The sequence below is a fragment of the Parasteatoda tepidariorum genome, chromosome 9 (genome assembly GCF_982258835.1).
Source record: "Parasteatoda tepidariorum strain Cologne lab strain chromosome 9, Ptep-v5.0, whole genome shotgun sequence".
Taxonomy (NCBI): domain Eukaryota; kingdom Metazoa; phylum Arthropoda; class Arachnida; order Araneae; family Theridiidae; genus Parasteatoda; species Parasteatoda tepidariorum.
In genome coordinates, this window is record NC_141763.1 from 60,959,587 (window position 1) to 60,976,413 (window position 16,827).

A 16,827-nucleotide genomic window follows, 5' to 3' on the forward strand; every position below is an offset into this window, starting at 1 on the left:
TTTATTGCATTGTGTAAGGTAACTAATTTATATAGTAAGTTGTCTTAAACTAATACAATAGATTTAAAATGAAATGATAAGTTTTTACATTTCACACTTTTTCAAAATCTGTATAACTTGATCATTATTTATTATGGAATGATTTTGTTGGCATCAAATAATAAATAGTTCAACTCATAAAATCTATTAAAAATTCCGATATTTTCCAGAAGTTTGAAGCTTTCTGCCCCCTTTATCTTTTAGCGATTGTCTGGAGTATTTGGTAAGAGGGTGCTGGACAAGACCCAGATTTAGTATTCTGTACTGAAAGAAAACACAAATAATTAAATTCGAAAAGGATAAAACTTCTTTGAAAAAAACGCGCTAAGAAGCAGCAGAAATTTCATAAATACAGGAAACGAAAGAAATAAAAACAAAAACATGACCACCGAAGCCAACGTCTTCAGGGGGTACCGGCCTCGGTAGCCATTAAAAACAAAACCATTTCTAATTGAGGGAGAAGCAAATGCTTAAAATATCTCCCTCAGTACCCCAATGGTTTTGTATAGAGGTCCAGGAAAAACAAGATACATTCAAAATAATTTACAAATAAAGAAAGAAAATCAATCAAAATCATCAGAAAAATAAAAACTCACTAAGTCACAGGTCAAGCATCAAACTTCAAAAGCAAGTAGAGGAAAAGAAAACACTAAAAACTGAAAAACCAACGCCCCCTATTATAATGCGCAGTAGAAGTTTAAAATGAAATGGAAAAGGTCAGGAGAAAGAAATACGTAGACAAATTAATAGAATGCTTAACTGGGGCTGCTCAGTTAAGACAAGAATTGTGCCCTGTTAAAAGAAAAAATTATATAAAAACTTAGAAACCATCAATCATTAGTATTCTGTACTTATTTATTTCCACCTTTTTTAAAGTAGTGTTTGGTTTAAAAGAATATTTATAGGTTATTTTTTATTAATCATGTATCATTGAAGAATATTTTAGTGAATGGTTGGATAAATGAATGAGTTAATGTAACTACTTTGATTCTAGGAGCGAGAGGTCATTCTATTGTTTCGTTCAACTTCTGAAATTTCATTTGTTGACGGAATTGTTTAACATCCTAAAAAATGTTTTTCAGAGTGGCAACCAAAAAATAAGTAAATTAAATATAAAATAGGTACTGCTTTGAATTTTTTAGAATGTGTGATGAATTATATGTCATTACGTTTTTTTCAATCTAAGAGCCATAACCATTATCTTACATAAAACTAACTTTAATTTCACATTAAATATTTTAATTTAATGAATAATACGATAAATCTATTGTCGCACATCTTGGTGATAAATTTAAACTCGATAATACCAAAATTCTAACCACCTCTGCCACATCAGCTCATCTTGATACCCAGTTCATGTGATTGCCGATTCTCTTGTTAACGTTTGTAGTTCTCTCCATGTTCTCCAATATTAGTTCTCACATCATCTCTCCATGGAACGTAGAAATACATTTCGTCTTGATTTTCCTTTCTCAGCTTTTGCTGTTTCTCTAGTTTTGTTTTTATTTAATTTTTTATTTTCTATTTCACTCTTGGGGTGCTGCGGTTTTTCCAATTTTATTTTCCACTTTTATTTATGTTTTCTCGTTGCAACTTCACATTTCTGTCTTTTATAAAAAAAATTTCTTTATTCACCTCCTGTGAGTCTTTATAGGACTTTATTTTCTTCATATTTTTTGAAGCCAATGAAGTTTTTATCATCAAGTATAATGGATCTTTCATGATCATTATTTTGATCAGAATCTTATACTGAAAGAAGCAAACATCTGTAAATTTTTATTTCAACAGGGTTTCTGCTGTTTTTAAAACGTTTGAAAAGACCGTGGCAACTGTAGGAGCTCACAACCCTCGAATGCGCCAACTGGTGAGAAGACCGATTCCATACCTTTGCCCCTTCTCCCTTCCCTCTCAGGGCCGTATTTAAGCTCAGCTGGGCCCTAAGCTCAATTCTATTTCGATACATCTAAAGTAAACTGTCATTATTTTTTATTGTTAAGTATTAACATTATATTATTATAACATTTGATAATATTACGTGATTGTTAAATATATATATTGTGATGTGACTGTAATGTAGAACCTTTCTTTCATTGCACATATTTTTTAAACGAGGAAAAAAAAGTTACAACAGAAGCTCATTTTAAGATCATCATAATAACATTTCAAGCTCAGAATAAAAATTTGGTATGCTGGAAACGCCATTATATATTTAACAGAGTTTTTTCTTTCTTCTAAATTCTGAACGTATGTTATTTGCAATTTTAAATGATTTTTTTTTTTTTTTTGCCAATTTTTTCGCAATTATTTTTTCTTTATGTTACATTTTGCTTTGCTGCTCAAAATCTCTAAGACTTTGAAACATGAAATTATGAAAGTGTGCAGAAAATATGCAAGGAGTTTGGAAAAAATACAAGAAAATACAATTTGATTATTAGTTTTATTTATTTTTATAACCACCACTGAACAGCGGACTCTATTTTGAGTTTACGACTACCATTGTTGAACTCCATAGCCTTGTAATTTTTATCACAATCCAGTAAACAAACTCCAGGATCAAGTATTGAAAGAAATTTGTGCCTTAGTGGAGGATGTTTTGATGGAACTAGCCCGCATTCTGTTACATGGAAAGGAAACCCTCCCACTGTTAGTCTGACAGCAAGAGGACTCTTACCCATGATCTGTCTACCACTGAGGATATTTTACGTCAGCACTGTGGTCTGCGCGAGCTGGGTGTGGAATTTGTCTCCACCAGCCATCACTGGGATTCGAACCTGGTTCACCTAATTCGGAGATAAACTATGAGCCCATCTTCACTGAGTAATAACTCTGCGGAGGTACCGATTTTATAGATTTTCTTCAAATGTAAATGGTAATTTTTGTAATTTCATTCGTAATTTTTGTAAAACAAAAAAATTCAAAAATAGAAATAAACAGTTGTTCCTTTTAATCTGCTATGATTAATAAGATGAGAAGCAACCACCCTGGTTGGTGAGCAAAGTGAACAAGGAACGATGCTTTCTATTTTTTTTTAAATAATTGTTAAATTATTAGTTTTTTAACATGCATACTTAGAAAACATAAGAAAAACTTTTTTCAGTATTAAGAAATAAAATTTAAAAACTGTCATCAGTTGGAATAGAACCCACGATCTCTCAGTTTTGAGTTAGATTTCATAATCATCTGCCCCAAACATACACACCGGACTTGCAAAGTTTTCTTTCTTTATTTTTTTAAATTCTGTAAATTAAGAGTAATTTGGATACTTGACATTCTTGTTTTTGTTGAAAATTTCTGAATATGTTCTTTATGTATAACTATTAGACGTGTTTTTTTGTTTTGTTTTTCTTTCAAATTTATGAGGAAAAAAATTTTTTTTTTTAATCTGATGAGTCAAAATAGAATATCCTCTGAAATTTTAAAAAAAGCACATCTGCACGCGGAAACACGGTACCTTTTATGAAATGTGAACCATGGTACTGACTGCACTGAGAAAAAAAGTATGGTCTAAACTATTCGAATATAGTAAAATTTGCGGTATTTATGGGAACACCAAAAAACAGGGTATTTTTTTTCGTTGCGATTTGGTTGTGACTTCTCCTGAAATTAACATAATAAAAATATAGTTTTTTACCATGCTGTTCGGTCGTAAATGTGGTAAATTTTGGTAATTTTATCATATCTTAGAGAAGCAGTTCCAAACTGTGTTCTATGGCCTAGGACCCCCTTAAAATGGATTTTTTGAAAATAAATTTTAAAAAATTAAGAAAAACAATGACTTTTTTTAAAAAAAAATCAATATTAAATATATATTAATAAAATACGATAATTTTTGTAAAGTGTTAATAAATTTCAAATTTTTTCAAAATGTTATGATTATTTTTTAGTTCTAATTTAATTCATTATTATTTTAAATATGATTTTTTAAATGAAAAGATATATAAATACTTTAATATAAATAAAAAGTATTCGAGAAAAAAAAATTAATCTAAAGGCCCCAAAAATTTTAATGACCTAGGGCTTAATTCGGCTCTGAACTTTAGGGAGTTAAAGAGGTTTCGCGAATTAGTGCTTTTTATAACCAGGGATGAATACTTTTATGACTTCTATCTAGTACTTTTTGTAATCTCTGATTATGTTTAGATCCAACCTATAAATCATATCTCATATAATCTTTCGATTTCCTTTATTAAATTATTTGAAGTAAAATTCTAATTAAATAGACATGGCATTTTTTTAATGAAAATATATTTCTAAAAACAATATATTGAATGTTGAGCAAATTAGGAAAAGAATAAGCATTTATAAAATATTATATTAGTATTCATACCGCACTTTTCAAATCAAAATAAAATAACTAAATTTCTTTATAAAGAAAAATTCTTTCCAAATTACCTATTTAATTTTTAATGTTTATGACAAGTTTCTTCAGTTCATTTAGAAGTAAATCCTAATTTGGCTTATTTTATTCATTTTCAGCCAAAATAAATTAAAAACTGGACTAGATATAGCACAAGGACTGCAAATTCAACTGTCGGATATAAAACTTTATTTAAGATTGTTAATGATAAAACGATGAAAAATCTTCATTCCTCTTATTTAATATTTTAAAATTAGTCTTTTTTTTTTGCGTTATAATGTTCGCAATTACCTTAATAAATTTTAATCGTTATGTCGAGGCTGATCCGATAGAAGTTTGGTTCCGCTGCCTTAGAACATGGAATAATAATCACCTATTCGGTTAATTTTATTTTACATTTTTATTAGATGTGTGGTAATAAGAACTCTACTTTTTAAAACCGGAATTTTCGATAAGCTGTTGTAATGCGAACGGAAAAATTGCAGATAAATTATTTTTATGAAATAATGCAATTATACTAAGTATATCAAATTCATTTAATTTTCTTCTGTAAATCTAAATAAATATTTCGATGCTATGAATTTAGAAAAAGTAAGTAACTAGAAATTAATACCTTACATTTTATTTATATAAAACTTGCATATTTTTTGAATTTTTTTTTTTTTTTTATGTGTTCCTGATTTTGGTACAGTTCTCAAATAGTAAATTTTCTCTTTTTCTAATGTATTAGATAAGAATAAATTATAATCAACGAACACAGTGATGTACTTATAAAAAATAAGCCATGTTGACTAAAAAAACAATATAGAGAATAGAAAAGCAATTAACCCCTTAACGATCGGTTAATTTTCAAGAAAACGGTCATAAAAGTGCCTATTTTTTGTATTTGTATTACGTATTTGATTAGTGCTGAAATCTGGTTTAAAATAAACTAACTATCTACAATTACTTTAAAAAATATCCTGCTACTGGTGTGTAAAATGAGAAATAAAATGTTTTCCGGACAAAAGAAATGAATTAGTTTTATTCTTATTGGCGCGTTGCTACTGAACACTCCAGCCCGTCAATATCACGGGAGCGAGAAGGAAGGGGTTAATCGCTACAATGATAAAAATGAATGCACCAGCACCCCTTGAGCTGGTTATTACCTCCCTATCCCCGTTTATAATCGAAGCAGGCAAATTTTTCAATTTTATGAAATTTACAAATATTTTTTTTATTCTTCTTCTAGAGATCCTACACACTGGAGCAGATAAGGGCTGTTATATTAATACTGTTTGTAGATAATAAAAAATTATTATATTTCGTTAGCTGATATAGTACATTTGTTAAATTTTTGTGTTAGAATAAAAATTATCCTTATTTACATAAATATTTGGCTTATTTTTTTAAGGATTTATTGAAGGGTCTATTAAATATCTGAGAGAATAAATATGATACGGGTTTGAAGTATCAGATTTATTCTTATCACCATTTGTTATAGAATGAAATGTTTCAAAAGACAAATGTCTGTTAATGCTTAATATTTAATCAAAAAAAAAAAAAAAACATAACCCATATTGTAATCTAACGAATTGCCGCTAATAAATATTGCGACAGAAAAAAAATTAAAGCGTAATAGATTTCCGGATTTTAGAAACACCTTCTAGTTTAACAATTCAATCAAATTGGTTTCGATGTCTTTCATCCAGCCTCTCTCATTAGTGATTCAACATATTTCGGTATAATTTTTGTTTCGTTCTTACTTAATATTAACTTGTTTGCGACAGTTAATTTGTATACCTTTTTTTCCACATTTTTGCGAGGAGTTAAAAAATGTAATATTGAGGGTATTAACTGAAATTAAATTGGCTTTTTTTGTATGCCTCTTTTACTTACATCATTCACACACCCACCACGCCTTCTGTCTGCTCTAAATAATGCGATAATATAAAATGACATAACAAAACAAAGCGTGTGGAGTTTTTTAAATTCATATTCCAAAGTATTAGTTAATTGTTTTTTGAATTGACAATTTCAGTCATTTTTTAAATGTTTTAAGGTGCTATTTAAAACTGCAACATGTCTCATTTGTATCATTTTAAAGTGAAATAAAAAGGAATTCTGATCCTTAGGAGCAGATATTAAATAGTCTCGTGATCGAATGATGGGACAAAATTACTTTTTAAAGAAATAAAAAAAACTTAACCTTTTACACTAAAAAATTATTTATTTTTGAATAATTTATTAATACTCAAATTGTTTAAAAGATGATATGTTCACTTCTAATGACAACGAAGTTTTTTTAATTTCATCCAGACATTTATTTATATATCTTCAATTAACTTTTTTATTTGTTTTTTTTTTATTAAATTAAATGTACACGTTTAAAATGAAATTAAAAAAACTATCAAAATTTAATAAAAAGTTTCGATTTACAATTTTAAGAAGTTGTTTTGACTTTGATTTAAAAGTTTTAAGAGCCTTTTTAATTGAAAAATTTAGAAACCTTACTAACTTTTAGTCCCGCAGTGGACTGATCGTTAAGACACGGTTCCCAGCAGATCACCGAAGTCAAGCATCACTGACTGCGGTCAGTGTGCGGGTGGATGACCACTTGTATCAGTCTGCGTAGGGACCGAGGGGTGCGGTATTGGTCCTCGTAAACTGTTCTTCCGTAAAGTGCTCGGCTTCGCGTGCAGGTCGTCGGGCTACCGAAGCGGTGGTGCCATCCCCTCTGCAGAATATCAAAATTGTGATGGCATGTCTTCGGATCATCCTCAGGGATGCTTAGATGCAATAGCCCATTGTGCAGCTCTAGTGCGACGTAAATGAACAAATCAACAATTATTAACTTTTAACGCATAATAGCAACAAAAATCAAGGAGTTAAAAATTTAAGCAAGAATGATGAATAAACAATAAAATCATAATCGAACTGAATAAATGAATTTTGTGTACGAAATAAAATATTACAAATTAAAAATATTTAAATTATTAATTAAAAATATTAATAATATTAAAAATTTTTTTTCTATATATTTAAACATTTGTTTAGCTGATGATCTCTTGAATTCAATGCTTTATCAAGCAAAATCACATCTGTTATCTCAATTTTATACAGAGTAGACTAAATCAAGAATTTTGGCTGATAGGGCTGTCAAAGAGGGAATTGAACAATGGTCTATCATTTAAATAAATAAGCAGAGAAAAGAAGAAAAAAAACCCAAAATTTAAAAAAGAAAAGAAAAACTAACTAACTAAATAAATAAGATATTTTTCTCTTCATATAGTTCAAATTACTGAATCAACCTTAATGTTCATTTTAAAAATGTTGCTACAGATTTCTCACTTTTCATCAGCAAATAACTATCAGATTTGATGTTTTATTAAAAAATTAATCTGAAAAATTACAAAATAAAATCAATTACAATGATAAAATTAATTAAATAATCAGGCGAGATGAAACATTTAGGATAATTTCAAGAAGAAAAAAAAAGGTTTTTATAATAAATTATAAAAAATATCCAAATTTTGTAAAAAAGTGAAACAAGACCCTCCCCCTATTTACAACCCTAGAAATTTTTTGTTCCAAGCAACTTATAGCCAAAAATCAGACCAAAAGGTGTTTCTGTGGATATCTGATATTTTCAAAGTAAGGACAAAAGAGCACAAGGCAATTTCAAGAAGTTAAAAACATTTTACCACATTGTAAAGTGAGGCAACTATTTGACAACTCTGTGGGTGGAAGCTATGAAAGCGGGTACATTTTCATCAGTGGAAAGAGCGTTTGATTGCTCTTTTGGGTAAAAAAAAAGTGAACTGTAGGAATTATTTAATATTTTCAAACACCTCGAATAGATTTTGAAAAGCATCCGTCAATGTAAAGAGAAAAAAAATGTATTTTGGGCTTCAGAGGGCCCCAGCTCCAAAACGAATTTAAAAAAAAGAAGTGGGATCTGGGAGCCCTTGCCATCTCTGTGCACCAAGCTACAGCTTTTTTATCTTATACATATGTGGTCTTATCCACACATCATCTACCATAGTTATCGATAAGATGTTTGTAGGTGGTTTCAATAGATTTTAACAAACATTTTTATTTTAATAACTAATAAAAACATATTAGATTTTGCTTAAGTTTTATTTCAAAACAAAGATTTTTTTAAAAATTAAATAAAAAGTATTTAATGCAGTTATTTGACGTCTCCAAAATGTGTTTACAACTTTTCTAGGGGGAGCCAAATTTTCATACTCCCTATCTTTTCTAGCTCTGTACGGTTCTGCATGGTTATCAATAAAAAATATTCCGAATAAAACTGAGAATTAAAGTTAAAGTTAGTTTTTTAAACTATCTGTGTTTAGTGCTCACATTTTCTTACTGTTATACAACTCAACTCGGTTCAACTTAATTCAGTGTTAACCAAAATATTAAACAGGATTCCTCGGAAAGGGTCCGCGTATTAAAATGGTAATCTTTACTAATCTTTATTAATTTATTATCAAGTAAAATTTTTTTTTTATAATATTGACAAGATTGCATGAATGTACTTATGTCTAATTCTATTTTTAGGGGATCGACATTAACCATAAAAATGATCGTAAAGTTGTGCGAAGGGCACCAAAGAGTGAGGATATTTATCTCCGGCTTTTAGTTAAAGTAAGTAATTTTAACAAGAATGTGTATTTATCATTTATTTAAGTCGCCATTAATGTACACTGTTTTAAAACTTATGATTTTAATATATCCCCCTTAACTGCTGGTAAATACTAATCTTATGAACTCTTTTAGCCCTACATGTGTTGTAACGAAATTTTTAAATCGCATTATTTATTTTTAATCTAAGCATGCTTGACATAATAACGTGTGTTTGGCTAAAATGTTGTTGGATTCATGTTCTAAATTACGTTCTGTTGGTAACAGTTGTTTTCATTTTCTAGTTGTATCGATTCTTAGCAAGAAGAACTGGAGAGAAGTTTAATAAGATTGTAATGAAACGTCTCTTTATGAGCAGAATTAATCGCCCTCCTTTGTCACTAGCACGTTTGGTAAGTTTTGATTTTGTTCAGTTCGTAGTACTAAAATTTATTCTAATGCCAGTTAATTGATATTTGAGATCTATAGTTAGTGTTTGTTTCATTATAGATAAAGTCTGTTTGATAAAATGTATGCAGTTGCATTTTTACGCCCATTTGATCATTGTCTTGAACTAATTTTATTGTAGTCAAAAGCTTTTGTGATATTTTGTGTAACTAGTTGGCTCCTTAAAATTTATTAAGATTTTATGTTGCTGGAAAATTTGAGTGTATGTTTGTAGATAAGTTTTTTTTTCTTCATAGTTTTAAATAAATGATGTTAATGTGACACTATAAGTGGATTTTTGTCTGCTATTAGTGTCATATGTGGTTCTGAGGCTACTTGTGTAGTTTAGTTAATGCCACTGCATCATATATTAATGATGTCTCCAGTTTTAAAACTGATGTTGACTGAAGCGTTGTATATTCCATTATCACTCCATAGTCTCTTTTGAGGCTGTTATTGGAGAGATAGACCATACAAGGTACAACCAGATCTTTAAGTTGACAAATGTTTTAACTAGATATTTGTAATGTTCAGAATCTTTTAGTTTATTACATTTGTTTAATAAGAATGCTTAATTTATGATTTATTATTATATAAATTATCAGGGGTCTGTTCAGACATTTTGTATTAGGTTTGTTTTTGTAAAATTGTGAAAAAACTATTCATAATTTGTGAATATGAAATAAGCTTTAAGTCACTTTCCTTCAACCGGGGTCCTGCTATTGTGAACTAGTGCAAATAGGGTCCTTTTATTGTATAAATTGCTAAAAACCTCTTCAAGATGTTTTTAAATTGTTAATAGATACAAGATTCTGTTCAACTATTACTGCTACTAAATTAGAGATGCAATGTACGAATATTTGGTATTAAGCCTATACTGCTGAACACAGAGTATTCATTTTGGACAAAAAAAATGAAAACAAAATCACTGAAATTTGTAATAATTTCAATTAACATATTTTAAATAACATAACGTAGTTATGTTTCACTTTTAATGTGCTGTGCATTAAGTAAACTTAAACAATTCTTAAATTTATACTATTTTATATAAAAGATTGCCAGAAATTAACATTTATTTACATAATATTTTATTTAATTTATGAATAAATATAAATTTATTGTTTTATTCAACGTTTTAACAATCCTATGCGATCAAAATCCATTTTGGCTTCCATTCGTTCCATAGCGTAAAAGGGCCAATCATTTTACATGTTGAATAAAATATTTTGGCTTCTGCAGGTGCGTCTACTGAGCTAGGTTTGGTGAGATTATTTATTGCACTCGCATGTGTCACTCTGCTGCATTTTGCAAATATTTTAAATTTCAGGCTTAATTTTCCACCTCTGATATTGAACCAAAAAATCTCTTGATCATTTTATAATGGCTGGTATAATCAAGAAAAGAGTTTTTTTTGTAAGAAATTAGTTCTTTTATCATGATCATGTCAAGTCTGTGAAAAAATTTTTGGATTTTGTTAATGTATATAATGTATGAAAATATTTATTGAGTGCTTAAAAGGTGATTATCTTTTGTTGAAAGATTTGTCAATGCACCCTTTTTTTAAAGTGTTTCATTTTTTATTTGTTTAAGTGAATGTATAAAACATAATTGTAAACATAAATAGATCGAATCTGTTTTATGCCTATTAAACCCTACATTTAATCAACCATTATATGCCTAACATTCATATCACGTCTCTTACCAGAATTATTTATGCATTCTTTAAGCTTATGACCCTAACTTTTGTATATATTTATACATAATGTTTGTAAGATTGTTTTTTATTAAAAGATCTTTTTAATAAAAATGAAAATTTTTCTCTCATGGGAGACATTACTTCAACTTTCAGAAATAGTAATAAGCCTTAATTTTTATCCTATGCAGTGTCGGATAAACATATGTTAAAGAAATTTCTCATTAAATTAGATTGTTTAAAGTGAACTATGCGACAAGTTAATAATTTAATATCTTATGAGCCGTGAATGGTCAACATTTTAGAAGAGTTATATTTATTAGTGTTAGTGCTTTTTTGTAACATAAATTATAGAAATTTTTCTACTATAATAGGGTCCTGTAGTCCGATAAGTGTCCTGAAATTGTGTACTATAAGAATTGATAATGAATTTTGTTTCACTTGCATTAAATAGTATTTATAGTATTTGATGTGAATGTGATGTTATAAGTGAATTATTATTTACTAATAGTGTCACTTGTGGTTCTGAGGCTACTTGTGTAGTTTAGTTAATGCCACTGCATCATATATTAATGATGTCTCCAGTTTTAAAACTGATGTTGACTGAAGCGTTGTATATTCCATTATCACTCCATAGTCTCTTATGAGTCTGTTATTGGAAAGATAGACCATGCAAAGTACAAGTTAACATTGTGGCTACTATTTTGAGAGTTAAATTAAATATACTGTATTAAATTTACATATATTATCTTGCTTTCAATATGTAACTTACACATTTTTCAGTGTAAGTCAACTGTCAACTGATTTAATTGGTTATTTTCTTATTTAGTATATCTTATTAAACGCATATTTGTAATATATTTATTGTAAATATATTTAAATATAGGTATATTTAAAATGTAGAATTAGCATATTTTTTTAAAATTTTATAATTTTAGCTGTTTTGAAATGTTAACTTGTAAGAAAATTTAGAATAAAAATTTAGGAAAAGTTGAGAATAATAGGTTTCTTTCAGTTTTGAAAGAGTGCTAGAAATTATTTTAGAATTACTCAAATTTCCACACTGATTTCATTATTTTTTAAAATCAAAAAATACTTCAATATAATTTGATAAAAATAGATTGAATTTAAATGTAAGTTTTTGCAAAGATTGTTTTCATTTGTCTTCATAAATGTTGAAAATATTAACATGTTTGGCACGACATGTCATTAGTGAATGCCCTAACTTAAAAATTGAATGAGGCAGCGTGACTATATTATGTGCCACACTACAATGCAGTGTTGTCCCTCCACAGGAAAAGCCTAAACATATTAATTAACAGGGAATTTCAAATTTTTCCTTGCAAATTGGAAAAATCCAAGAAATTTTATATCTCATTTATTATAATTTTTTTTTAAATTGCCGACCGCTGTGAGTTTAACCTAAGGGGATATTTAAAGATAATAGATAATTAAAAGATGCTATATCATTGTTTGTTTTCAGGGGTCCGTCCAAGCCAAATTTACTACCGTTTAGCGGTACCTTCACAAATTCAACTTTAGGAAAAACGGTAGCTTCACAAAATACTTTTTCTTAAAATTTTATTTTTGTATCCCGTAAGAAACGATAAATCCATATTTTTATCATATTTTTGTGCTGATTTTTTAATAAAATTTTTAATTTTCACAAATTATGTCTAAATTTTCACAAAATAGGTACTTCTCAGAAAAATCTAGACAAACCCCTGGTTTTAAGAAAGTTGAGCTGGTCCTTATTTCTATAAGGCCACCCACCCCTCTGCTGAAATGATGAAATTACTTAAAATTGTCGTAGTTACATTATCTTAATAATATCTAGCATTTATATAAAATATATTTGGTATTGAAAAGGTATTCATAAAAGTTGATTTGCTTATTAAAGTTTACTTTTAAATTTTTAGGCCAGAGTAGTGAAGAAACCAGGTAATGAAAATAAGACAATTGTTGTTGTAGGCACTGTTACAGATGACTTAAGGCTTTATGAAGTCCCAAAACTTACAGTAAGTTAAACTCTTAATTTCCTTATTGTATATTTTTTAAATGTTCTCTTCTGTTTAGTAAATATGTATATATTTTTTTCAGTTGTGTGCTCTACGAGTGACCGAACGAGCAAGAGCTCGTATTTTGAAAGCTGGAGGTGAAATAATCACTTTTGATCAACTAGCTATGAGGAGTCCTAGAGGAAAGAAGACTCTTTTGATTCAAGGTATAGTGATTAAGATGCAAGGTTTTCTCACTTAGATATGTTGTGAAGTCTTAAATGTCGATTCTATTTTTAATATTTTGAAATTTCTTAAGAAATCAAAGAAGAAAAGTTAAAAATACTGCTTTTAACTAAGAAAACACAGCATATATCTTAATTCAAGCTAAGAAAAGATAACAAAGCTGGATTTTATTTTTGCGCTTTGCAGTACGAAGATGCAGAACAAAAGTTTATAAGTTAAAAAAACAAAACAAGCATGTCTATAATGAAAAGCCAGAAAGAGTCAGAAAATTTGTTATTTAACAAATGCTAATTCTGTTGCTCAAATTTTTTTTTTAAATTTGAGTAATTTATAATTTAGCTATTTTTAAGGGTAAAAAAAAAAAAAAAAGACTTCTTGAAGTATAATTTCTTAATCTAAACCCAGAAAAAAAATCTATAAGAATTAATGTTGATAATTAAATTATATTATTGCATTGTTAATCAAAGAATATCAGAATGTGTTAAACGAACTTGAAGTGATCTTTTGCATATCTAATTGACAAGTTGCCTCTGTTTTTGTAAAGTTCTGTAGAATGTTAGGTGTGAGTGGAAAAAAAACTATGATTTAACTGTAATTTAAGCCATTTTTGTTAGAAATATTAAGTGTTTTATAATAAGTGTGTAAGTTAAAAAAAAACAGCATTACCTGGATTCAGTGTCATGCATACATAATTCAATTTTCGCAAGAAAAGAGCATTCAAACCCTGGTGTAACATTTTAAAAATGTCCCCAAATAGCTTTTATCTTAGGTTAGTACTAAATCTTTTAATATAGTGGGTAAATTCTTTCCACATACGAAGTGTTTACATAAAAAGTTGCTTTTTAATATTTTTGTTTTATTTGTATAATGTATTTTTCTTCATTCTGTGGCTGTAATGAAATTTATTCTTTTCAGGATGCCGAAAGGCTAGAGAAGCTTGCAGACATTTTGGAAAAGCTCCTGGTGTTCCACACAGTCATACTAAGTAAGTACAAATTACTAAGAATTCCTTAATGGGACAAAATCTGGGCTTGTGGGGCTTCTTGATTTTAATAGCAAGTACTGAGTGACCACCCTGTTAGTACATGAAAATTAATCTTATAAAAAATAGTTGTGCTTTTTAAAATGTGTAAGGAGAATAGTTGTTTTCTGATGGGATATTTGTACTTGTTGAATCAAAGATAATCCTCTAAGGCTAAAAAGACAAAGATTAGTTTTGTTTTTCAAGCAAAAATTATAAAGATGTGTATTGTTTAAATTGATGAAATCGTTATAATGGTATAGCGTTTCAATTTTTTTTGCTTAGCCATCATAATTTAGCATTGTTTGCTCATAGTTTATCGGCAGTTATTTATCATGCTCCTTCAACATGGTTTTTCCATTTTCAATATGATGTTATTCCGACATTCGAATTTTGCTTTGAAATTTATATCAATAATTTAATAGTTTTCTCTGAAGTTAATCATTTTTTTGCTTCTTGGGGCATGATTTTTCAAATTCAGATATTTCTAATATGATATTAAAACATGCGAATTTCGATTTTCAGTTATCACTTTCTGACTTGATCGACTCATTACGATTTAATCTATATTAATGGCGTGATGTTTAGCGATAGTTTTTTCCGCAGTCAACCCTTTTTACGTGGTTGTATCAAATTCGTATATTTTTACGCTGATGCGATGTTATTATTGATTTTATGTTACTCCACTTTAACATGTTCAATTCCTTCGTGTCTGCCTTGCCACGTCTTGATAATTTTTTTTCCACAAGTTTTTCCAAACTCTGATAATGCGCTATTGTGACACAAGAATTTCGAATTTGGGTTTAGGCATGCTCTAGGGCGACGCTGACGTACCCCCACCCCCCCAAGAGTCCGCCGTTTAATAATTTTTAGTATGAACTGAAGTTTCGTGAAGAGGCCGTTTTTACAAATTTGAATTTTGTGCAGAGGACATTTTTTAGAATTTGAATTGTGAAGAGGCACCTATTTCCACTTGGTTTGGCCCTTGGTATCGATTCCAAATTCTTACTTAATTTTTTATAATAAATGGACTTCAATTCTATTTCCAGTTATTTTATGTTTTAATTTAAAGATGATACAAGATAGTTATATATAGTCTATTAGATAATTAGGAGTTTACTAGTTTTGCCTGGAGATTTACCACCCTGGACTTTGTTCCACTGCAACCTCATTAGGTTAGTGCTATAGTATACCTAGCATTAGTTAATAAGTAGAGACTTTTATTTAATCTTCATTTTTATCAGCCAAAGATCCAAAGAAAAATATTTTTTGTTCTGGCATATTCTGACATAATAAAAATTGATAATCATATAAATGTTGTAAATTTTCCAGACTGAATGAAAGATTAGTTTTTCTTCATGTAGTGAAATAAAGGTCAAGTTTAATATAATTAACAATGATTTAGACAAATATTTATGGTGCTATTTCTTTGTTTTATTGAAATTGGTTGTGCTCAAATATTTAAAAAAACTTTTTTTTGCAGACCATACGTTAGATCAAAGGGACGAAAGTTTGAGAGAGCTCGTGGCAGAAGGAAGAGTCGTGGATTTAAAGTTTAAAATATTGGCTGTAAGGTTGATAATCTTATGGAATAAAATGTTCACATCTATTATTTCTTTTTCATTTCCGATTCATTTTTTCATACACCTACATTTACTAAGGTTTTGTATTTTAATAAATTTATAAAAAGTAAATTAGTTACTCATGATTTTGATATACAATTTTTGAAAGTTTGATGATGAAAAATGATATATACTTTTTTCTAAGGTGTGAAATGCAATTGTGCTGTGGTGTTTTAATCGACATACTTTTTTTTCTCAAATGTATAGTTTTAAAATTTAAACAAGTGAAGAAAAGCTTTTAGTCTGATGGTAATGGTTGCAGCAATGCCTATGTGGATAGAAATTCCCTTTGAGGACCATATTTTTAACTTTTTCTGAACCATTTTTAGGAGGTCAAGTTTGGTGATGTTCTTTGCATACAATTGTATTGAATTCAGTACAAAGACCCATTTATCAGTATTTAGGCAGCAAAGTACTTGAGATTTTATCAGGAAATTTTAAATTTCTTTAATTATAAATTTCCATTAAGAACTAGATTATTTTGCAATTTAAAATTTCATTTCAAGTTAACTTATTTATGACTATCAGTTTATTACTTATTTAAATAATTTATATATTTATCTGAGTTGAGAATAGAGGCAAATATAGTAAGACAAAGAAAATTAAGTATCTGCACACATAATCCAAAAGTAACGGCAGGCTCATGATTTTTCTGAGTACAGAATGATTTTATTACAATACAACATTTATTTCAGAAAAATATATACATGCACACTAACAGAGGTAGATTAATTAAAATGGTTTTAAACAAAGATGAAAGTGAAGAACATTTACTATTCACCATACCGGACACC

At 28.6% G+C, this 16,827-nt stretch overlaps 1 protein-coding gene across 1 annotated transcript; it reads left to right on the plus strand.

Moving 5' to 3' along the window:
• Window positions 1–8,797: 8,797 nt before the first annotated feature.
• RpL18 (ribosomal protein L18) lies at window positions 8,798–16,020 on the plus strand. The gene is made up of 7 exons (XM_016052989.4): window positions 8,798–8,842; window positions 8,945–9,031; window positions 9,313–9,420; window positions 13,067–13,165; window positions 13,248–13,371; window positions 14,306–14,375; window positions 15,895–16,020. Exons 1-7 carry the CDS (start codon window positions 8,840–8,842, stop codon window positions 15,968–15,970), a joined length of 567 nt encoding a protein of 188 aa, XP_015908475.1. The 5' UTR covers window positions 8,798–8,839; the 3' UTR covers window positions 15,971–16,020.
• Window positions 16,021–16,827: the final 807 nt, after the last annotated feature.